Genomic DNA, 25,237 nt, shown 5'->3' with positions numbered 1-25,237 from the left:
TGGATTCCCAGCATCACAGCTCCATGAACCCCTTAGCAAAGGCCTCCTAACTTTGATCTTCCTGGAGCAGCCTGGAGCAGACTTCAGGTGTGGCAGTGGCACCCCAGCTGCTGCACACCCACACTGATCAACCACCTGCACGGCAACCACACCTGCAACACACAAGGATCCACAGCTCTGCTCCTTCCTGTGGCCAGGCACTCAGCAAGCCCATAAAGCTGCCTGCCTGGAGCCATCCCTGCCAAAGACTCATCTGCACTGAACAATGCTCAGCTGCATCTCTGCTCTGAAACTGCTGCCTCAGTAGAGTGCTCCCCACCTACCTGAGTGGCTAACCTCCACCTGCAGGACCACCCCTGCCAACCACTCTGTCCTCTGCAGACACTCCTGGGATGAGGGGTGCTGGGGCCATGGCCATGCTGCCTTTGCTGCTTTGGTCTCTCTGCGGGGCTCTGTGGGTTGGTCAGACTTTTGCTTTGGGTTGGTTTCTCCTTTGTTTGCACTTTGGTTTGTTTTTTTTTAAGACCTGCATGCACTGAATGCTAACATCATCAACTGGAAAAATAATGAATGAACGAGCCAGGGACTGAGGCCTCCCATTCCTGCTTCAGAAATCTCACCTGTTTCACAAGCTCCTTCAACTGAGACAAAGTGGTTTCAACTTTTTGTGAACTGCTGCATTTTGAAACCATAAAGGCCCTGGAAAAAGATCATACTCGAAGCAACCTTTTCTACACTGCCCAGCACTGGTAAAACCAAGGGCCTGTTTCTTCCCAACAGTTTACTCTCCTCTTGCTCTCATCCCAGTGACTCCTCTGAGACACCTTTTTGCAAGCAGGAAGAATCCAGGTTCCCAATCTTCCTTCCAGGGGCATTACAATTCCCAGCAGTCACTTATGGCTGGAAAAATGGATTTTGTGCCCAGGAGCTGTACGAAATAACCACACTAGGTGATGCTTCTTTGGAGTTTAAGTACTCAAAATAAAGCTTATCTGGGGGAGCAGAGACCCTTTGCCCCACCCATATCTGTCTTCCAGAAACAGGCACTTGTGCTAACATTGCTGTTACAAGCTCTGCCAAGCACCTAAAGTGAGGTGCTCAGCTTTGATCTGAAGTCAGCATCCACATCACAGCAGATAGGTGAAGCCACAAGACAAAAACTCACTTTTAGTCTTTAGCTGAGGACCAGTGCAGTTCAATTTGACTGAGCACAGGCATGATGTCAGAACACACACCCCCTTAAAGCAAATCAGAGTGCTCATGCACCAACACTTGACTGCAGCCAAAAGTTCTGGTTTGTCAAAAAAACAACCAAGCAAAACTCAACCACCAAAACCCAACCAAGCCAATGTAAAACCAAACAAAAAACCCACAAAAAAAAACCCTAACCAAACCAACCCAACAAATGAAGAAAACCAATCTTGTTGAGGCATCAAATACAAAAAAATCATTATGAAATGTTTTGAGCTGGAAGGGACCTTTGAAGGTCATCTAGTCCAGCCCCTAATGCATCTGGTTATTGATTAGCTATTCCAGAGATACTGAAGCCTCTCCTGCACAGCTGAAGCACTTAGAGCAGTCTGAGTTGTGGCAAGAAACATGCATCCAGTTCCCTCAAAGACTTAGAGCTGGTTCACAGACAGCTCACAAGATTCTTATTTGCTGTACCATGCCCTGCCTTTAGGCAGAGCCTGCCTAAAGACATATCCAGGAGTAGTTTGTTCTGCATTTAATAAGGTGATACTATCTAATTAATTTAATAGTCACTTATTCTTTTGCACTGAAAAAAAAGATCTGCCTTAGGTGCATCCCAGCCCTCAGAGTGGCCACTTTCAGTCTGCTTCCTACTCAGACCAAGCTCACAGAAAAGCTCAGCAGCAGAGGCCTGTTGGGAAGCACCAGACCAGCATAAGTCCTTCAGAGTGAACTTCACCAGGAGATATGACAGGCAAGACAATTTTTTTCTTCTAACTAAAAGCAAGACCTTTGCAGCTGCTGGGCTGCAGGCTTAGACTTTTTCAGCTGCGTGGCTTTTCTACCGCTCCTCTTTCTGATCCGTTCCAGAGGGAATAAAACTCAGCAGAGAATGTTCACTGCTTCTCCAGCTGCAAACAACCTGAAGAGCTAAGTGCACAGGAACAGTAAAGAGGAAACATGGGGAAGACTGGAATGTGTACTGCATAACCTAGGAGCTACTACTGCTGGCTGTTCAAGGGGGAAATAAAGTGCTGAACAAAAGATCAACAAACAGGCTTGAGCTGCTGCCCGACAGGAGGAATCACTGCTCTTCAGTTCTGGGCTTCACAGGGTAAGTGGAGGTTGCAATGACTAATAAATTAACAGCAACAAGCTGCTCAGCAGCAGCTCGTGGGACTGTCTTCAGCTGCTTGCATCCTCTGCCTGCTGTTCAAAGGGTAATGCTCCATGCTGAGGATTTGACTCCAGCCACAATCTCTAGGAAAATCCTCCACACTGAGGGTGGTTTGGATGCTGAGATCAGCAGCATTTTCATCCAGAATTAGCTTCCCTTTCCTACCATGCTCACACTACACACTCCCTCTTAAATGCAAGTTGGGTCTCAACTTCTGCACGCCAAGTCTGAAACGTCTGAAGGTCTGTCAGAATCATGTCATGGAAACGAGGCACTGCACTGATGCAATGGGTCTCTTGGGATGAGAATGGAAATGCAGCCACCTCTCAAGAGATGAAGATATAGACAAAGAGAGGAGCCTCTGTGTGTCCTACACAGACACAGGTTCTGCAGAAAGCTCAGCAGGAAAATGACTGAGCAAGGCTGAATACTCACTGGCCCTGAGGGAAAGGGCACAGCTCTACTTTGAAGCAAGGAGGGCAGGCAGGACTGCAGCTCGATCTGCCCTTCCTTTTACTTGATTTTTTTTCCCTTAATTTAAAGCCATCTGGCAGATTACCATCACAGCATTCTGAAGTGGTGTTTCAAACTCAGAGAGCTCACTGCTACAGAACTGCCGGTTCTGTTCTGGGGAACACGGCTCAGTGGTGCACTCTGCAGTTACCTCCAAATTCCACAGAAGCAAAAGTCAACCACTCCAGTTGCTTTCTCCTGCTTCATTTACAAGAGTCTTGAGCATATTCAACAACTCCTACCACTCTTAATTGTCAGTAATGCCACATGATGGGGAGGATTGGAGAATCCAGTGGTGAGAGAGCCTCTTATTTCTGTGAAGATCTTTCAAGTGAAAAGAGCACTGGTAACTGCGTGCTTGAAGCTCTTCTCAGATAAGGTATCCCAAGACAAGATAATCTGGAATTAAACAAACACTTCAGATCTAAAAAATCCTTACAAAATACCTCTACTCACCAGTTACACTTCTGCTGCAGCTGACATCAGAACTGCTATTCAGGTCCACAACACTGACTGAACCTGGATCGCTCCTAGAGCCTAGCAAGCTCCTTCCGACTCCTCTGCATCTTTCAGAGTACTGCACAAAGGAACAACCAGGAAGGAAAGGTCTTGATGCCTCTGGCTGAAGAAGTGTGCAAGATGAGCAGGTGCCACGAAGGATTCAACAAGTGTTCAAGTCTGATCTGCAAATCTGTTCTTCAGCTTTTGCTATTTGTTTCTCTAGAATCAACATATCAGGCCCTCCACAAAAAAAAAAAGATTACCAAAACCCAGAGGTTCATAATGGGGTGGACTACAACTGTTCCTTGGCTTAGGGCCAAGCCTCTGTCAATCAATGCCCTCTAAGCATTACTGAGTGATCTGGACTCAGGATTGGTGACAGGTTTGTGTCAATTCTCAGGAGAAAACAAATATTGGTTTTATTATTTGTTACTCTTTTACAGACATCTACTTGGACTCATTCTTAAGAGCATTGCTGGACTTGGAAGAATTGTGCTGTAACTTCTTTGCCTTTTTTCACGGTGGGGGAAAACCCAAACACCCCAAAGTGGCATGTAATTATAGAGGGGAAATTTAAGCATTCACAATCTTTTCTGCTTCCAGCAACACTACAACACTTATGTTCTGCAGTGCAAGTCAGCTTGGCTTCCAAACCACTTCCAGCCGTAGGGATGTGTGCCATGCTCCCCCTGGCCATGGACACAGCTAAATTTAACCTTCACCTTCACTGCTGGGAATCCCTCCATGGGAATGGCAGATTTTCAGTAATAGTCCAGTGATCAGGCCTGTGGAGCTCACCTCCTCCCCCCCCCCCTCCCCAGCCCTTTAACGGTACTGAAGGAAATGAGAAAGAAAGGTGTCTTACCGAGAACTCCAAGGTTAATGTCCCTTGCGACCCCCACCTAGCAAGTCGACATCATGACATGTCAGGTCAGCCTCAACCACGCTTCCCTGATAGTCAGGTAAAAGGAAGGAGTTAAAATACAAAATTGACACTTGCAGACTTCTGGATATCAGCAAACGTGATGCAAACTATTCTGAACTGTCTTTCAGAGCTTCTGGTAACCTCCGAGATGTTCAAACACTTTTGCAGTGGGATTCTCCTGTTGTAAAATTTCTGCAGTTCCTGAACAACCAAATCTTGCAGATCCACCTGGACTCTTTAGTTTGAAGGAGAATGAAAGCTTTCCATCAGCACCAACGAGGGGGCTTAGCCCCTGCTGCACACGTTTTATCAACTAGTAAGTGCTCAGCTTAGCCACTCTGGGTCTCAGAACACATTTTAGGCCAATAGACTCCGTCAGCCTCATCCAATGCCAAGTTAACAGAAGCTCTCACTTTTTCCTCTATCTCCTCTTCTTTTTTTAATTTAAAAAAGGAAGCATGACTTGGTTAGCTCCTGGGACTCTTTCTATAAGGCTCAAATCTCCTGAAGTAGCTCACATGAACACCAGAATGTAACTGGCAAACCTGCCCTGGGCAAGCAGCCCGTAATAACCCAAGTATCCAACTCAAGTCACATAGGATCAAGGATTGCTCAGGACAGATCTACAGGATAGGGTCCTTGCTGTCCTGAGATGTTCTTCATGACCATGTTTGGACAACAAGTCCACACATCTGTACTAGGGTGCACAGCTCTTGGTGGCAAACCTTTTGCTACCAGTTTTCAGCCTTTTTGCTCAGTTGGTTTTCTGCCAGCCTTATAAGAAGAGTGCCTTCTGCATTCTGCTCTGGGTAGTTAAAAAATACAGAAATGGGCTCCATGTCCAAATGCAGAGGGGACAAAAAGTGCTCAAGTATTTATGCAGTCACCAAAACCATGTGGTGAGCTTCTACTGCTTTATTCTGAAAGGGTTTCAGCAATGCAGTTGTCATTCTTCAAGCATTAAGACTACAGAAACCAGGTTCTGGAAACAACTGCTACAAAAATTGACAGTTTTAATGCTTTGGAGAAAAAAAGGCAATTATGTTTAATGAATTAATAGAATTAAAAACCTAGTTTGGTAAATTGCTTTGTTAACAATGTGGAAGGAAGTCTCTAATAGCACAACAGCTGCAAGAATCTTTTGCTCAGGTTCTGAATTGCTAAGAATCTGTCAAGCTACTTCTTTTTCAGTCAAACACATTATCAAAAGAGACATTTAAGCAACTGCTATAAATGAGTGATCAAATGATTATTAAAATCCCATTTCATGGCTCCTCCTCCAATGCCAGCAGGACACTCAAAAAGTTTAATACTTGCTTTGAAAGCTGAAGTCCATTTTCACTGTATTTTCTAAAAGGATGTTGGCTAAGTTACACTGAAGAAATGATCAAAACAGATGCACAAGAGCAAATTTAAATTTATTTGGGGTTTTATCCAATTTGTGCCCAGAAGCTAGAGCAAAATTCTTCCCTTAAGTATCTGTCATCAGGCAGGGTAGATTTTCCCCACTGTGCTACAGTATAATTGTTCAGTAATTAAGCTCAAGTCCAATACCCACTCTACTCAAACCAGCTGTATGGAGTACAGGCAGTCTTTAAGGATGAGTAAAGCACTGCTGCAAATTTAAAATGATGAATTTAAGAATCCATAGATCATGTAAAGTGAAGAACTTTGTAAGCCTTGCAAACACCAATTTCTACTAATTGTAGCTTTCTCCTATAAAATATATAGCTCAACTTCTGCCGTTCCATAAAATCATGAACAGGCCTGGTGCTTGGAGCAGAAAGCACTAGATCCAAGATGCAGCTTTACAGTTCTCAAGGAAGACATTTGAGTATTTTTGTTGCTTAGTTATTTTGTAAACTTTAGAACTGAAGTGCTTCACTTTCTCCCCACAACCCACCATAAGCATGCACTGGCACTTCCCCTCTCCTAGGCTAACACTTGAAAGGTGCAGCAAGGACGGATTAAGTTGCTTCCAGAATCACAGAATAATAGGAGTCAGGAGAGTGCTTTAAATTTGCTTCCAATTAAGCTCCCTTTACAATGAAATACTTATTGGAACTACAAGGTTCTGCTCAGCACCACAAAAGCTACACAGTGACTCCAAGTCAGTCCTTATATTAAAACAAAATTACCAGCTAGACTGTCACCCAGAAGCCTGAAACCCAGGCAATAGCCCTCTGACTTCACTGCTCAGGTAAGGAACAGAGAAGACAGGAATTGGCCCTATCACTTGATGAGGTTCAAAAATAAATCAGTGAAGGCAAAGCAAAAAACCACCACCAAAAATAAAACCCCAGAATCCAAACAGGGTGTGAAGCACACCAAATAGGAATTTTGAAATGCACTTTGGATTGTTTATAACCAACTCTATTAATTTGAAGAGGAGGGGCAAACCCACTTTGGAGAAGCAGATAGGCATCCTCGCTTCAGTTCAGGTTAAACCATGCAGTCAAGTACAGACCCACACGAGTACAGTGTGGGAGACTCATCCTTCACTTTGCATTCTGACATAATACAGTTGAGAGACACCAGACAGGAACAGAAGACAAAGGGAGGAGTATGACCACTGAAGTTTAACTTCCTCAATAGTCTGTGTTTGGGATGCTGTAAATCAGGTATGAGCAAGGTATCTGATTTGGATATTCAGAGGTGCAGCAATAGTTTTCTTTAGAGCAAGTTTAAATTCGTTTCTCTTTTCTGGAGAAGTAAATGTTCTTCATTGGGGTACAGAATGGCTCAGATGCAACCGAAGAGCAATGTCATAACTTGCCAGTTAAAAATGACATCTGGGAATGTCCAAGACAAGGGTTAAAGTAACACCTAATACTCCAGTAATGCCCCCAAAAGGTACTAGGTTGGGTTTTTTGGAGCAGCCTTTCACACAAGGCATGAGAATTCTAAGGCAAATTGTTCATCATGGCAGAACATCAAATTAAAACAGCAAGACAGAAATAAGCAGAATATGGAGAGTTGCATTTGTGCAATCTGTAGCAAGAAGTTTACTGTGCCACAGGACCTAAATAATTCTCATTCCTAGCCAAGTATTTTCCTAAGTTAGGCTAAGATTCTGGAGATCAACCCCACATCCCTGTGTTTGCACACTACGTGACAGGATAGAGAAGAGCCTCTGGAAGGCCTCCACAGCACAATCAAAAAACCAAAATTAACACCATTGTAGGCTCTGCTTCCTTCTCCACACTGCATTAAATTATATTTAAATTAGATCTCTGTGAACGTTTGGATATATTTCAACACTTAAAGGGGGGAAAAAAAAGTATCAATCAGCTTCAAAATGAGATGCTGGTAAGTTACTGAACAGCAATTAAACAAAGAGTGCCCTGTGGGCCAGCTGTGATCTCGCCTAGTTTTCAGTCTGTTGTCCGCAGTGCCACATGTTGGAAAGCACAAGAAATTTTGCAGGGATTTGATCACTCACATAGGCAGTTAGACTTTGAGAACAATTACCAATGAAAGAATGTTTTAGGACACAATTGAATTTGAAATAGGTAAATGTTTTGAATAGATTTTTGAGTTTTATTGAAATCTTACATGAACAAGAAATTGGAAATACAATCACATCAAGGAACAAATTGCCACGGCTTTGACCTTTGTTTTAAGCCAAACAAATTTTTGTAGGGCAGATTTTCAAAAAGGTGTGAAGTTATAACAATTTAAAAACACAGTTAACCTACTTCTAGGAATGCAAAACATACAATCATGTTATTTTCAATACAGGAAAACTTAAATTTGTTGTAATTTCTTAAAACTACTGAGACAAAGCACTAGCTTTTACTTTTATGTACAGCATACTCCTATGTAGTCTATCCCAAATAAAAAAAAAAAAAAAGGGAAAAAAAAAGAAAAATCAAACCAAAAAACCTGTCCAAAACCAGAGGTTCTGCAAAATCATGATTGAACAGTGTGCCATTCCTGCTTGTAAACTGCTAAAATGAAGCCTAAAATGATAAAAGCTTTGAAACCCCATGGGGAGTTCAGGAATTCTGCAAGCCCAGTAACGTCCAAGTGCGTTATGAAAAAAGAAACCTAAGAGCCTGGAGTATATACACAGGAGGAATTCTTCAGCCCATACAGGCGGCAGCCAATCGCTACGGAAGGATGAACATTAAGCCAATTTTGTTTGGAAGGATGTAGAGCTAGAGCCAATTCTATGTTTCCAATACTCTCTCAAATCCCTCCTCACTTGTCTACTTCCACTGTTGCCCATAAGTATCCTGATAAAATTCCTGGTTGTCATTATTGTAACCATAGTTACCGGCATAGTCACCACCTTGCTGGAGAGGCTGCTGAGCGATGGGTTGGGAGCCCCAGTTCTGCTGGTTGTTGGTCTGGCGGCGCTTGGAATCGGGCTGGTTGTACCCATCTGCCTTTCTCTTGCCTCCTACGTTGCCCCCGCGGTTGCCCCTGGCTCCACGAGCACCGCGTCCTCTCTGCTGCTGTGCAGGACCCCCTCTCCCACCCCTGGCTCCTCTTGGTGGTCCCATGGGTGCCCCCCTCTGTGAATAGCCAGCTCTACCTCTTGGTGGTGGTGCTCCCCGCCCCCTAGGTGGTGGAGGGGCACCTCTCCCACCCCTTCCTCCTCCTCCTCTTCCTCTTATAGCATAGCCATCATCGTAGCCGTAATAGGGATCTTCGTAGCCACCACGGTAGTCATGATAGTCATAGCCATAGTAATCGTCATAGTAATCTTCATAGCCATAGTAATCTGGGGGGTAGCCATAGCCACCTCTGCCTCCACGGCCTCTGCCTCTAATGGGAGGTGGCATGCGAGGTGGAGGGTAGTAATAATAGTCTTCATACCTAGTAAGAGAAAGAAACATGCAGTTACTGATCTTCAGAAGGCTTCCCAAGCCCAGAAAACATTTCCTTTTGACCATTAAGAACACTCAACGTGGAGGGAAGCCCTTCTAACCCAGCTCCCTTCTGACAGCAGGGCCTGGGCTGCCGTGGAGCAGTAGTGCAGGAAGGGACACTCACGCAGTGCTCCTGGAGGCCTGTCTGGCAGCCTGACGCTCTTTCCTTTTCTTATCCGGTGGCTTTGCTAACACTATTTCAATTTCTTCCCCTTCTATCTCTTTCCCATTCATTTCATTCATAGCCTGTATAAAAAGTTAGAAGAGAAATATTTAACTTTTTTTTTCCATTCAAAAGGAAGCTAAAACCTTCTGAAAGAAAGAAGATGGTTAGGCTGCTCCAGGCCGAACTCAGCCACAGGCACAGCTCCTCTGCCACTTCAACAAGATCTTAGGCAGCATTCTTTCAAGTCCCACTTTTGTAACCAGCTAGAGAAAGAGCATTAAAAAAAAATACTTCTCTTTATATCATGAGGTAAAGGAAGGGGATTAAAACGTGGTATTTTATTTTAAATCAGACATACTGCCAGCACCTTTTGTTCCTATACTCTCTAGATAGGGTTCAGACATTCTCACTACTCAGTGACACAAACGGCCCCCGTGCCTGTGAGCCTGGTAGAGAGCAAACACACAGGAGGAGAAGAGCATTTTTATATGTGGGCTTCCTTTATATGTGAGCTAATTCAGTACACTGCATGAGTAATTAAGGGGAAAAACAATGTTTCTGAAACCTGGTGATGGTCCCAAGGGAGGCCAGAATCCTCCAGCAGAAGTGATGTCATTTGCCTCAAATGCACACGCAGAGGTCATCACACACATACACAAAGGACTGCCTCCCCCCCCCATGCTCTATCTGCAGTTATCTGCTTGGCATTTAACATTTCTGGGCATAAGTATTTGCATTAACACAACCTTTCCATGTCTGTACAGTTGTATGCCTAAAGAGCCTGAAGGATTGTGGTGATTTATTTCAAAGGTGGCACAAAAAAAAGCAGGCACAGGAATCACTGAACCAATTCCATGCATTAATATCATCCTACTTCCACTAAAACCTAACCAACATACCCATACACAAAAGTGTCTCAGCAAATTCACAAACCAATGCAGTGGCCACAGAGCAGTCACATGGGGAGATGGGGTACCATTCCAGCTTGCAGTCTGAGTAGATTGCAGAGATGAGCTTCAGAACATGCTCTGTGGTGCTGCCTTTGATCCCTGCTATGAGTTTTCAGCTGCCATATCTAAGAGCATTTAGATGCAAGGTCTGCTGGGCAGGACTGGAAGATGCTTAAAGACATACTACAACAAAACATGGCAGGTGGCACTGCTGATTTACCTCTTCTGCTAACAAGCTCTCCTGAACATGGTCTAAACCTACCCAAAACAGACTTTGGCTTCATTAACTGAATGGCATTCATCCTAAAGCCAAAGGCAAGAGCATTCTAAGCCTTCTTTGAGTGGGTGGGAAAACATTAAGTGATTAAATGGTTACAAAAACTTGCCCACAGTTGACCAAAGAGCCTGGGATCTGTTTAGTCACATACACCACATACAGCATGCTTGCTCAAGACACCCAGATGCAAGGAACTTCCTCCCCTCCTTCCCCACTCCCCCCCAAAAAAAATTACAGGTTTAAAAAGCAGACAAGATTAATTTCTATCAAATTCAATCTGAAGTACAGAAAGCAGAGATTCCTGGCCTTCAACTGCCCTTGGATACAAAAGAAGACATCTTTGAATCTTACAGTAATGACTTTTAAAAAGAAACCCTGTAGGGAACATGCAAAGTTAACAACAGGCAATAGATTAAGAGAGCTGCTAATGCCATTCTTCTCCCCTTGCAATTACTATTCAATACTTCTGCCACTCCAAAGCTACACAGCCTTTCAACAGGGAGACAACCAATACCTTCTGTCAGTGCTTCCTCAGAATAATTGACTAGGTTAGGTTTTTCCCTCTTCTCTAGACTCCTGCACTGGTCTATAGCTCTTTTCCAGTCTACTTGTTAACTTGCTACATTTTTGTTTCCTTTGCAAGTCTCACATCCTGCTAGCTACTGAAATCATAGGAACAAAATCATTAGTGTCAAAATTGTCATAAGGGGAAACCTATTACATGGGATCTACAAACGTCTTAGCTACACAGTCTGAAGAAGTGTCTTAAACAACTGGTACAAAAGAAACTGCTCACATCAGTTTAGCTAGGAAAGACAAATCAACCCACCTTCACTGCTGCACCTCTGTCCTCAAAATGAACAAAGGCATAATCCTTCAACTTCTTTACTCTTTCCAGCTTTCCAAATTCAGAAAATGATTTCTCAAGAATTTCTTCTGTCACAGTAGTGGCCAAGTTTCTTACAAATAAAACTTTAACCTGGTGAAAAAAAATAATGAGAATGTAAAGCTGTAACCTTTAAAAGTCAAACCTCAAAGGAACCTAACAAACTAGTGAGATGTGATTCCCTTCATATCTGCACTGAAATTCTGGGTGACCATATGAATTCAGCAATAGCTCAGAAAACAAACCAAAACAACCTCGTAGTTACCTGTATGATGTTTCTACAACTTTTCTCCTTCCACAATTTCTTTCCGTGACCAGAATAATTTCCAATTTTGATTTGCTGTGTCTGGGATGCTACAAATCCCAGTAAAATTATAGTAACAGGTCAAGAGCAGCAGAGGATTACCCCAGAACACAGGAATAGAGAGGATGTTATTCCTTGCACTGCAGTCCACCTTCACCTCACTCTGGAAGCAGCCTGGCAGAATCCCCATGTAGTGCTGACCACCACCAGAGAACGAGCAGCCTGCTGTGTCAATGCAGGACAGCCCTGCACACTACCAGTTCAGAGGTGAAGGGCAGGTTACAACAGCACCTTCCCAACCTCTTAAAAAGGGCAACTCTGCTGCAGTGCTCAGACCACACCAGTTTGCATAGTTCAATACAAATATGCCCTTTTATAGCCTTCTCTACTTCTAGACTACTATTGCTCAACTGGAGCAAATCTTTGTCACTGTGGCATAAAGACATTTCCCCTAGGCACAAGGGCATGCAGTTAAGTTTTTAGTTACCTTTGCCATGACTTCTGGGTCAGGTTCCTCTACTGGATCAGCCCATTCCACTGTCACAACATTTCCCCAGACTTTTACTTTCCCACTCATCAGGCGGCGGCGAGCTTGCGCTGCTGACTTGTGGTCCTCATATTCCAAGAAGCAGAATCCTCGATTCTTCTTTTTATCATCAGGTTGATGATACAAGATTACATCCACCAAACCCTCTGAAAAACAAGTCTTCAGTATTCAGCTTCAAAAGGAAAGAAGAAACAAAACCAAATACAAACCAAAACAGAACCTATCTTCAAATGTCTTCCCTTGCTTGTTGCAATACACAGCCATTAATTTAGCTGCTGAAAGCAGAATGAGCAACCCAAGTAAGAGCTATCTCACAAAGGGGCTGTGCAGCAGGTGAAGCTTTCCAGAATAAACTTACCTGACAGGCCTTACAAAACACCCACCTGAACAGTTCACACTGTGTAAGTTTCCTGTATTTTGTTTTACCACCTCTACTCTTTTGAGAAGGAGTCAGCATTACTGTGTGGCATCACTCCCGCCTCCTGGGGAAGCTGCAAAGAATCTCTTCCACATTTCTCCAAAGAGGAGAGAAAACTAAATATTCAACTTCTGTTTTCACCACTTCCCTGAAGTACTTATAAATAGCAATCCTTTAAAACAAGCGGCAAGTTAAAACTATCCTACAGAAGGCAAAGCCAGTGATCAAGCTCTGATTTAAAGCAGAAGAATCCCTCCCTTGAGGAGCTGACATCCCTTCCTCCTACTTGCTGCATACACTGGGGAACAATACTGACAGACTGGGACAGCAACTCATCTGTCATTGACTATTTCTAAAATAGCATTCCTTTTACAATTGTTTAGCACTTCCTCCACCCCACCACTTATCAATAATGTGTTTATTTGAAGCTTCCTGAAAGCTTCTCAGCTGTGAGAGCAGAATCTGCTGCAGATCCAGCAACAAATGCACAACCTTCAACGGGATGCTACAACAGGTAACAGAATTAGGTCCTTCACATCTTTTCTGAGTTCATTTGTGCTATTTCCATCTCACTTTGTAACCTACAACACTGGTCATTTAAGGTCAGTAAACCAGACATAAAATATATCCGATCTATAGCATTTCTACCAGTTAAGAATTTGGCATCCAGCTTGGGAGCAGTTTAAATGAGGGCTGAACAGAACTGTCACATCCAGACCTACAGAACAGAGGGCCTGTATGGTATTTAGGGATGGATGTTGAAATCTCACTGAGAAAGTATTACCTGTGACTTTATTGAACTCTTCCAATATGTTTTCCTTAGTCTTGTTCTTTGGAATTGACCCAACAAACAACCTGTTGTTTGCCACAGAGATGCACACTCCAAGGTGCTTCCCAGGACGAATTTCATAGTTGTCACACTGAGAAAATAAAAAGCCATTTGTTTGCTTTAGCCACAACAACCCTGTCAAAAAGATCCCCAAAATCATGAAATCATCTCTTTTTCTCCCACTACCACTTTTATACACAGCACATGGCAAGAGGAAACTTAAACTACAGGTCTGGGGTCCGCCTTCACTTGGAAGAATTCTGCCAAGCTTTGTTCTTCCACAGGCACGTCCAAAGTTCTGCTAAGGGAAAGCTGCAAAGAAACTGATGGAGGAGAAACAACTCAGAGCATCCAGACTACATAGCCTCAACTCATTCACCCACTGCTTCTGAGAGACCTTCCTAGAGAGTTTGTGCCTGCTTCCTGTGCTGGGGCTCAGTTTCAGCAATTGCTGCTGTTATTAGGAAGCAAACAGAGCATTAGAGATCCTGAGTACTAAGTAAATACACTGTGAGATACTGAAGTGCTTGACATTGTTGGCACCACCACTTCCCAATCCCACAGCAGGGAATTTCTGGACCTTGTGGATGCTTGAGGCTTTGATATGTCTTCTGTTAAATTAAAAAAAAATCTTCCCATTTAGAAATCCTGAGCCCACTGCTTCACATTTGCACCTAGAGCTGGATTCCTTTGAACACCAACATTTTGATAGGTCTTTAAAGGTACAAGGGTTCAGCTTTAAAAAAACACATACAAAACAAACACAGAATAACCTCTTCAAAACACACATCACCTTTCAAACACAGCTTTAGAGAAGGACTGCTTGATCACTAGCCAGCTCCTGAAAATCTCATCCAATTCAAATCAGGTTTTCAGCTTTTTTCCCCCTAGCTGAGACACAGCCACACGGGTGGCAGCACAACTTTCACTAATCCTCATTCAGAAAGAGAAAAGACAATGTTATGCTACTGCAGGCCCAACAAGATCACTTTAAGGAAGACAAAGCCATTTCAGAATTTTGTTTCATATACAAGAGTGACTCCTAACACAACAGAACTCTTTTCTAGTGCATGAACTTAATCTCAGTCTGCTTTTCAAATCATCTCTTACCTTACAAAGCCATTTGACCTGCAATCAACCCCATTCCCACTGCTATCTGCAAACACAAGGACAAGGCCCAGCTGCTATAAAGAAACCAAGACTCCAACAATTCAAGTGTATTTTCTGAAAGAAAATGCACCATCAGTGGCATATCACTTGCTACATCTCCTGTTACTTCAGTAGCCTCCCCTTCAGCATCCCCTATCAATTAAAAAATTAAAGTAACAGCTCCTTGCATCTTCAATCTGGACAAAATCCCCTATGAGTTAAAAAACAAGTTTTCCTCCTAAGTGACAGTAACTCATATCCACCACCTTCAAACACTGAGTCCCAGGGGCAATCCATTGCAAAATCGTTCAGGAAACATCCAAGTAGGTTCTAGAAAGGACACTCAGCCTGAGCAGGGACAGGCCATTTATGGTCTCAGAAGAGCCTAACAAAACTGCAAGTTTCCTGTAACACAGCAAAGTATGAGGCACAAATGCCAGAACATTTAGAGGCGATGACCCCTTACAAGGCAGCAGAAGCACTTTAAAGTATGTCCAGATTCCCCTCCCTTAGCTTTACTAAATATTTAAGTTTTCCCCCTCCCTTTTTCATACAGGATCAGCTGAATTCTGCCAAGGCAAATGAGAAAGAGCATTTCATCCGGTTTGCTTCAAAGTGCAAGCAGCATCTCACAGCCAAATCCAAAACCTAGCGAGGCACACTTTGATCTGCCTCATTCCACTGGTTCTGCTCACACAGAGGCAAGGCCAAATGCACCCGGGCTCCAGTCTGGCTGCTGTCTCTCATGCTGACTCTCTAGGGCTTGCTTTGTGTCCTTTGCCAAACCACCTCAGCACCGGCTAAGTCAGGTTTTCACGTACGGAGCTGACTCTGTGACTGCCACCAGAAAGAATTAAAGGGCACTGTGAACCATACAGAGCAAATCAGAGACCTCCACCATGGCAGCAGCATGACAATGCATCTTTAATCACCTCTTTAGGTAGGAAAGGCAATAAACACAGGGAAGCTTAAAGAATGCATTTTTGCAGTGGTAATCATGTAACCCAGGTAGTCCAGCAGACTGCAGAGGGCTACAGCAGTGTGGTCCTGCAAGCAGAATGGATGCTTTAATGAAACATTCCAAGACTTGAGTACCCAAGGGATCATCAGTGTGCTTGCTCAATCTGAAAGTAAGTTACTCACCAGTTTGACTGCTTCCTGTGCTGCATCTTTACTACAAAACGTGATGAAAGCATAGCCTCTGTTTTGACCAGAAAGAGGATCCATCATGAGGCGCAGATCCCAGATGGGACCAGCCTTCTCAAAGAGTGGCACCAGCTCATCTTCATACAGGTCTCTGGGAATCTTACCAACAAAAACCTAAAAAGGAAGAGGACACTTAAACCAAACTTGTTCAGAAATCCAGCAGAGAATTCCAAAGCTAAAGGCACCTGGAAAGCACTGACACCAACAAAAGCATGAAGAGAGCTTGATGACTCTCATTTTACAAGTATGCAAACCATAATATTTTCCTCCAAAAGGCAGAACCTTTGGATTCCTAAAATTCAGCTTTCAGAACACATCTTTTACTTAGCTTAGCCTCTCTGAGCTCAGTGTGAATGCCAAATGCCCATGATATATTTGCTGTTGAGAGGAAAAAAAAGGAAGAGACTGATCACACTGAGTGGAAATGTAACAGCAGAGCCAACAGGCTTTCCTCCTGTCACCTCCCCAAAAACTCCACAAGTCCCTACCAAACAGCAGGGACTGTCATAACATCACAACCTCCATTGTCATTCCATCTAGAACATTTAATTCCAAAACCCATGTGCAGCTTTGGCAGACAAAACAGACCAATGCCATCATGGATATGCACAGCACAAGAACTCCAAGTTGCTGCTGAGTCTGTCAGCTGAATTCTCCACAAACTTAACTGTCAGCCACATGTATGAAATCCACATTGTTCTTTGTCTCAGAGCCACCAACACCACCAGCAGCTGAAGGTGACATTAACAGAACAGAAGGGTAAAAGTCCCTAACCCAAAGCCTACTTTTCCAGCTACTTATCAAAGATTTATCATCCTAAACACTTCTGACTTCTCGCTTCTTTCCAGTCTCTCCAGCTCACTCTATAAAGCTTCGACCACGGCCAATTCCACCAGATCACTCTGCCAGTTCAGGCAATATGCCCTGGAAACCAGCATGAGAAAGAGAACCAAGGATCAACTCTGAACGCACTCCCACCTGACCTCTGCTCGAGGCTGCAGTGGGAACAGGACTACCCAGCCCTAGGGAAATTACTCATATCCAAGTGAATCTGCTCTGAGCCTGTAAATCTACTATGTCCATTAACACAGGATCAACATGGGGCAGGACAAACAGCAGGTGAATGCCTCATTTGGCTCAGAAGAAACATCTGCACTCCCTTTGAGGTATGTTGATAGGCTTCAATAAAGTTGCTTGAAAACAGGTGAATTAAAGCAGAGTGACAGCCAGTTGGCTGGTCACTACTGGTGTCCCCCCAGGGCTCAGCTGTTGTCATCAATTACCTGGATGATGGGATTATGGGCACCCTCAGCAAGTTTGCAGGTGACACCAAATTGGGGGGCAGTGTGCATCTGCTGAAGGTGGACAGGCTCTGCAGAGGGACCTGGCCAGGCTGGATCCATGGGCCAAGGCCAGCAGTATGAGGTTCAACCACATCAAGTGCCAAGTCCCGCCCTTGGGTCAGAACCACCCCATGAATGCTCCAAGCTTGGGCAGAGTGACTGGAAGGTTGTCTGGTGGAAAAAAGAGCTGTGGATGCCAGTTGACAGTAGCTGAAGATGAGCCAGCAGTATGCCCAGGTGTCCAAGAAGGGCATCAGCATCCTGGCCTAGGTCAGCAATGGTGTGGCCAGCAGCAGTAGGGCAGTGATTGTACTCTGTACTGGGCACTGATGAGGCCACACCGTGGCCACCCACACCACTGGGCTCAGTTTTGGGCCCTCACTCCAAGGACATGGAGGGGTTGGAGTAGGTCCAGAGAAGAGCAAGAAAGCTGAGGAAGGATCTGGAGAACAGGGCTGGGTAGGAGCACCTGAGGGACCTGGGGTTGTTCACCCTGGAGGAGGCTGAAGTGAGACCTCATTGCTCTCTACAACTATTTGAAAGGAGGTTGCAGTAAGGTGGTTGGTTTCTTCTACCTAATAGAAAGCAATAGGACAGGAGTAAACAACTCCAAGTTGTGCCAGAAGAGGTTTAGGATGGACATAAGGAAAAACTATTTCACAGCAAGAGTTGTTGAGCCATGGCCCAGATTGTCCAGGGCTCAAGAACTGCATGGCCACGGCACTGTGGGACATGGTGGTGTTGGGTTGATGGTTGGACTTGATCTTGAATGGCTTGTCCAACCTTAATGATTCTGTGAAATACCAAAGACTGCAAAAGCAGGTCTTTGTCCCTTTTTCAGTTCCATCACATGAGTACTTGTGCTAGTTTGAAGCAAGCTGGAATGTTTTGGTAAAAGAACTAGATAACGGGCAGTGAAATAAAAAACAATTGTGTCAACTTCTCTCATAGTCTCGCTGAGAACTCTGGGAAGAAGAAGAAAACTTTCTCCATTTTGTTTCTCTCTCTTGCTTTTGCCTTAGACCTGGTCACATCTCATTAACCCTGCTCCTACTAACCTTGCTCCCTAACCTCTTGGCTGCACCTCTCTTCTTCCTGAGAACTGGGGTAAGGTTGAGAGGGCCGGGGGGAGGTGTTGGGGTGGTTTGAGAGCCCCTCCTGGGGACTCAGGTTTCTGGGAGGGGAGTTGTGCTTTTGTATTGTTTATCCTTTGTATATTTCTGTATATAATTGTATATAACTGTATATATTGTAAATAGCTGCTTGTAAATTCTGCTAGCTGTAAATAAATTGCTTCATCTATAATCCCAGGGTCCGTCTGAGTTAGCTGGGGCAAATTCAAAAGTGTGGGGGGGCGGGGTAACCCCCAAACCATCACATTTTTTTAATTGGCTTTCCCAACGTGGGGCTAGATATTTCAGTGAGTGGAAATCAGCTCTGGGAATTAAGATGAAGCTAATCAAGCAGCTATTGTACTTGGTGGGGATTGCTGTGTGGCCTGTTTTCTGTTTTTTGTGTACAACTGGATCAAAGATCAAATTGGTTATTTCTTACTTCATGTAGTTTTTAAGAAGGCTAAAGTTAAGCTTTCAAACATGTTCTGGAGCTGGGGTGATTTTATTCTTGGTTATGCTGGTTTTAGTGTCACTGAGAATATTACTAGTGATATTACAAGAGTTTTTGTCAATAATGTTACAATCAATCGAGAGTCTGCTTTATCTACTGCTCTCATGAGGGTCATCCAGCCCCAAACTGAAATGCCAAATCCATGCAAGGATTTCTACTCGAAACAGAGCGTGGCAGGGATGCTGGGCATTATACTGGCTCTTGTAGTTTTAAATTTCATATTAATTTTGGCATTATGTGTGAAAAATTCAAAACCAGCTTCTGTAAGAGCTAGGAAAAATTCTGTGTCTCAGAAGCAGTCTCTTTCACAGCAAAACAAGGGAACACAGTCATCGGCTTCCCCCTTGCCAGCCTCTGCCCCTCCTTCTCCAACTGCTGGGAACACGGCCAGTGTTCCCGCCACTAACGTAAACAATGATAAGGATAACCAAAACAAGCCACAGAGTTCAGCAGGAGCCTCAGGAGGGCAGGCAGGTACCCAAAATCAGAATGTTCCTAGCAAAAATGAAAACAAGTCAGGGTTGGCAGGCATCCCAGCAGGACAGGCAAACAATCCCACTAATGCTAATGCTAATGCTAGTAACGCTAGCCCAGTCAGTCCAAATCCTAATGATACCAGCTCAGCCAATTCAAACCCCCAGCCAGCAGACCAGAACCAAAATCCTCCTGTTAAAAGCAAGGCAGATCTGAACTCACAAGCTCCAAGTCAGACCCCTAAGGATACAAATGCTCCAAGTCAGACCTCCAATAATTCAAATGCTCCAGGTCAGACCCCTAAGGATTCAAATCCTCCAGCAGACACATCCAAGTCTGTTGCTGCTCAGGCCCTTCTGGCACCTGCTAAGGCAAAAGCTAAGACAAAGAGTGGTTCGCAGGAGGATGTAAGAGAGGGGACATCTGGTGATCAGCAGCAAGAGGAGGAAGAGGAGGCAGTTAGTCTGCGAGACCTTGTAGATGTGCTGAGACAACAATACTCAAGTGAGAGGAGCGCTGTGAGGTTAGCTGCTAAGAGAGAGGATGGTTCCAATGAGTTTAGGAATGCTATGAGGAAGATTGTGTTAGGCCAGGCACCACCAGAACAACAGGAAGAAGAGGAGGAAGATGACATCCAAGGCTCAAAGGATCCACTCAGAGAGGTCAGGGAAGTTAGGAAGGAATACACAAGGGAATCAGGAGAGCCAATCCTAAGCTGGCTAGTGAGATGCCGTGGCATTGGTGCTAATGCTCTGCAGGTAGGAGACAAGTCTGCCAAGCAGCTGGGACCGCTCACTAAGGAGAGTGGAGTGGACAAACACCTGGCAAGTCCTCTTGGTAGGGTTAGCTTGTGGACACGCCTTTTGTTGGCTGTGGCTATGAGATATCCTTCCCGAGATGATTTGCCATGGGCTGCCAAGAAGTGGAACACCGTTGAGCAGGGAATTAAGCTTCTGAAGGAGTTTGCTGTGAAGGAAGTGCTTTATGGAGATCATGGCACTCATGAGCCTGATGATATTCCTTTGGGAACAGGTCTCATGAAGAAGCTTATTAAGCTTGCTCCTTCATCCTATGCTAACATCTTGGCCAGTAAGTTTCTAGCAAGGAGTGATAATGGAAGATCTTTCACTGTTGGTGAATTCACTGACCAGCTCAGGCAGATAGAGGATAGCTTGTCACACTCTGGCCTAGTCTCTGCCATAAAAACTCTAGGTACAGAGATTAGAGATGGCATCAAGGACAGCATGAAAGAACTGAAGGAGGACCTTAAAACCTCAATTTCCAATCTGGTAAAGGATACCATTCCTGCATCATCTGAATGGGTGCATGTTTCTGCAGTCAGGAACAGACGCCCACCTCCTGCAAGGCAATTCCAGCCCAGGAGGAGACAAATTCCACCCAGACATCAGCAATCACGTGCGTCACTGTGGATACTTCTGCGTGACACATACGGTGAGAACATGAACAAATGGGATGGTAAACCTACTTCAGCTCTTTCAAAGAGGGTCAGGGAACTGCAGAGTGGCAGAAACAGAGGCAGTAATGCCAGGAAAGTAGCTGTCACTTCTTCAGCTCCCGAGAGCAACTGCAATTACTCCCGCAATTGCAATTTCTCTCACAACAACACCAATCACTGTGTACACCCCACATGCCATGTTCAGCATTAGGGGTGCCCTGCCTCCAGCCAGGAGGAGGAAAGGGATAGTGGAGAGAACCGAATCTATTGGAATGTGTTCATTAGGTGGCCTGGCAGTTCAAGAGTTCGGAAATACAGGGCTTTAGTTGACACAGGTGCTCAGTGTACTTTATTGCCATCTAACTGCAAAGGGACAGAGTCCATTTCTATTTTTGGAATCACTGGTGGATCTCAAGAGTTAACTAAGATACAGGCTGAGATCAGTTTAACTGGTAAAGAGTGGAAGACACATACTATTGTAACTGGTCCTGATGCGCCTTGCATTTTGGGAATTGACTTTTTGAGACAAGGTTTCAAAGATCCTAAGGGTCATAAATGGGCTTTTGGAATAGCATCTGTAGAGATTGAGGATGATAAATTGAAATTGTCTATTAGACCTGAACTTTCTGATGAATCTGCAGTTGTGGGACATCATGACATAGAGGACCTGGAAGTGCCAATTGCAACTCAAACTGTTCATCATAGGCAGTACAGAACTAACCGTGACTCTTTGTTGCCCATTCATCAGCTGATTCGTCAATTGGAGAGTCAGGCTGTCATCGAGAAAGCTCATTCACCTTTTAACAGTCCCATCTGGCCTGTGCGCAAACCTACGGGCGACTGGAGACTGACAGTTGACTTTCGTGCCCTCAACGAGGTGACGCCACCCATGAGTGCAGCTGTGCCGGACATGCTGGAACTCCAGTACGAGCTGGAATCGAAGGAGGCTAAGTGGTATGCAACCATAGACATTGCTAATGCTTTCTTCTCTATTCCCATAGCAAAGGAGTGCAGGCCTCAGTTTGCATTCACCTGGAGAGGAATCCAGTACCAGTTCAATCGTTTGCCTCAGGGGTGGAAACACAGCTCAACCATTTGTCATTCAGTCATCCACAATGCACTGGAGAAAGGTAAAGCTCCAGAGCACATCCAGTACATTGACGACATCATTGTGTGGGGCCAAACTGCTGAGGAAGTCTTCGAGAAAGGTAACAAAATCATTGACATTCTGTTGCAAGCAGGTTTTGCCATTAAGAGAGACAAGGTCAAAGGACCTGCCAGAGAAATTCAGTTTCTGGGAGTGCGGTGGCAGGATGGTCGCCATTACATTCCTCAGGATGTGATTAACAAAGTCTCTACCATGGCAGTTCCCACCAGTAAGAAGGACACACTTTCTTTCCTTGGTGTGGTGGGATTTTGGAGGCTACACATTCCTGGTTTCAGTCAGATTGTCAAACCTCTGCATGATGTGACTCGTAAGAGAAACAATTTCGAGTGGGGACCTGAACAACAAGCAGCCTTTGATCAAATCAAACGAGAAGTAGTCCATGCAGTGGGCTTAGGACCTGTGAGATCTGGTCCAGACATTAAGAACATTCTGTACACGGCTGCCAGTGACAATGGTCCAACTTGGAGTCTTTGGCAGAGAGCTCCAAATGAGACACGTGGTCGTCCACTTGGTTTCTGGGGACGTTGTTACAGAGGTTCAGAGACAAATTACACTGCAACTGAAAAAGAGATTCTAGCAGCCTATGAAGGAGTGAAAGCAGCTTCTGAAGTGATTGGAACTGAGTCACAATTGCTTTTAGCTCCTAGACTGCCAGTTCTAAACTGGATGTTCAAAGGCAAAGGTTCATCACCACATCATGACACAGATGCAACCTGGTCTAAATGGATGGCTTTGATAACCCAACGAGCACGAATGGGTAATCTTGACCGACCTGGTCTGGTGGAGGTGATCACCAACTGGCCGGAAGGCACAGACTGTCCCAAACCTCCAGAGGAGAAAATAACTCGTGCTGAGGAAGCTCCTCCCTATGGTGATCTCTCTGATCAGGAAAAGAACTATGCTTTGTTCACAGACGGTTCCTGTCGTCTTGTTGGGAACAAGCGAGTATGGAAGTCAGCGGTTTGGAGTCCAACCAGGAGAGTTACCGAAACGAAAGATGGAGAAGGAGAATCCAGTCAGTTCGCTGAGGTAAAAGCTGTTCAACTTGCTCTTGATGTGGCTGAACGTGAAAATTGGCCTATCCTTTACCTCTACACCGACTCGTGGATGGTAGCCAATGCTCTATGGGGTTGGCTGAAGGACTGGAAGAAGAATGGTTGGCAGAGGAAAGGAAAGCCTATTTGGTGTGCTGATCTATGGCAGGACATTGATGCACGGCTGGAGAAAATTCCAGTGAAGGTGCGGCACGTAGATGCACACATGCCCAAGAGCAGAGCAACTGAGGAACATCAACATAACCAGAAGGCAGACCAAGCTGCTAAGATTGCTCAAGTTGATACCAACTCTGAACTTGACCTTGACCTTGATTGGAAACACCGAGGTGAGCTGTTCTTAGCTCGGTGGGCCCATGACTCATCTGGACATCAAGGCAGAGATGGAACATACCGATGGGCTCGCGATAGGTCAATTGACTTGTCCATGAATGCTATCACCCAAGTCATCTATGACTGTGACATCTGTGCTGCTATTAAGCAGGCTAAGCGAATTAAGCCCTTATGGTATGGTGAGAGATGGTCAAAGTACAAGTATGGTGAAGCCTGGCAGATTGACTACATCACTTTACCTCGATCTCGATCTGGCAAGCAGTATGTGCTGACGATGGTAGAAGCCAGCACTGGATGGTTGGAAACCTATCCAGTTCCACATGCTACTGCACGTAACACCATTGTTGGTTTGGAGAGACAGATCTTGTGGAGACATGGAACTCCAGAAAGAATCGAGTCAGACAATGGTACTCATTTCAAGAATAATCTTGTAAAAAATTGGGCCAAAGAGCATGGTATTGAATGGATCTATCACATACCCTACTATGCACCAGCTTCAGGGAAGATTGAGCGCTACAATGGTTTGCTGAAAACCACCCTAAAAGCCATGGGGGGTGGAACTCTGAAAAATTGGGACAAACATTTAGCAGAAGCTACCTGGTTGGTAAATAGTAGAGGTTCAGTAAATAGAGCAGGACCTGCACAATCAGATTTGGTCCAAACAGTAGACGGTGATAAAGTTCCTGTTGTACGTGAGAAGAATCTGTTAGGGAAAACTGTTTGGGTATTCTCTCCTTCGGGCGAAGGGAAACCTGTCCGAGGGGTGGTATCTGCTGAAGGTCCTGGTCATACCTACTGGGTAATGCAGGAGAATGGTGAAATCCAGTGTATTCCACAGAGAAATTTAACCTTAGCTGAGAGAGTTTAAATTCAAGCTGTTAGGAGTTTTCTGTTCTAGGTAACATCGGCGCCCAACACTGAGAGAATCTACGATAGAATCTACAGTACATGAGCACGAACCCAATATCACCTGGGAGTCCCTGTTCTGAGCTTTTGAATCACCTACATCTGATTGAAGTGTGAACTGAACTTGTGTATATTGTTTTAGTGTAAATATTGATTTAGATTAGATTGGATAATTCTCAGCGATACTCTGAGCGAAGTAGACAGGGGTGGATTGTGCTAGTTTGAAGCAAGCTGGAATGTTTTGGTAAAAGAACTAGATAACAGGCAGTGAAATAAAAAACAATTGTGTCAACTTCTCTCATAGTCTCGCTGAGAACTCTGGGAAGAAGAAAACTTTCTCCATTTTGTTTCTCTCTCTTGCTTTTGCCTTAGACCTGGTCACATCTCATTAACCCTGCTCCTACTAACCTTGCTCCCTAACCTCTTGGCTGCACCTCTCTTCTTCCTGAGAACTGGGGTAAGGTTGAGAGGGCCGGGGGGAGGTGTTGGGGTGGTTTGAGAGCCCCTCCTGGGGACTCAGGTTTCTGGGAGGGGAGTTGTGCTTTTGTATTGTTTATCCTTTGTATATTTCTGTATATAATTGTATATAACTGTATATATTGTAAATAGCTGCTTGTAAATTCTGCTAGCTGTAAATAAATTGCTTCATCTATAATCCCAGGGTCCGTCTGAGTTAGCTGGGGCAAATTCAAAAGTGTGGGGGGGCGGGGTAACCCCCAAACCATCACAGTACTGCAGAAAACCTCTAGAACCTGGCTCTATCAATGCGCCAGTGGCAGACATTTGTCTCAGCAGGATGTAACTGCACTCCTAGGCCTTTGTTATAACCACTGGCACTAAGACTGTCCAGTTTTGCTTCCTAAATACCTGTACGAAGTACTTCATTTTACTTACTATTGATTGGGATTGATAATGCCAAGTCTTAACTAGGAAACAACCAAATTACAGTTTCCTGGACAT

At 44.5% G+C, this 25,237-nt stretch overlaps 1 protein-coding gene across 5 annotated transcripts in view; it reads right to left on the bottom strand.

The window, feature by feature from the left end:
* Nucleotides 1-7,827: 7,827 nt before the first annotated feature.
* The window catches only part of HNRNPR (heterogeneous nuclear ribonucleoprotein R), a 36,311-nt gene continuing 18,901 nt past the window's right edge, over nucleotides 7,828-25,237 (bottom strand). For all 5 annotated transcript variants that reach the window (XM_064172953.1, XM_064172954.1, XM_064172956.1 and 2 more), the window contains 6 exons: nucleotides 15,857-16,033; nucleotides 13,520-13,655; nucleotides 12,258-12,463; nucleotides 11,410-11,559; nucleotides 9,312-9,433; nucleotides 7,828-9,134 (listed from right to left, as the gene is read on the bottom strand). In XM_064172953.1, the coding sequence (XP_064029023.1) occupies nucleotides 8,522-9,134; nucleotides 9,312-9,433; nucleotides 11,410-11,559; nucleotides 12,258-12,463; nucleotides 13,520-13,655; nucleotides 15,857-16,033 (1,404 nt within the window). In that variant the 3' untranslated portion in view covers nucleotides 7,828-8,521. The remainder of the gene's footprint in view (nucleotides 9,135-9,311; nucleotides 9,434-11,409; nucleotides 11,560-12,257; nucleotides 12,464-13,519; nucleotides 13,656-15,856; nucleotides 16,034-25,237) is intronic.

This window comes from Pogoniulus pusillus, chromosome 37, assembly GCF_015220805.1.
Source record: "Pogoniulus pusillus isolate bPogPus1 chromosome 37, bPogPus1.pri, whole genome shotgun sequence".
In the NCBI taxonomy this organism is placed as follows: domain Eukaryota; kingdom Metazoa; phylum Chordata; class Aves; order Piciformes; family Lybiidae; genus Pogoniulus; species Pogoniulus pusillus.
This window is presented reverse-complemented; position numbering and strand designations above follow the sequence as displayed.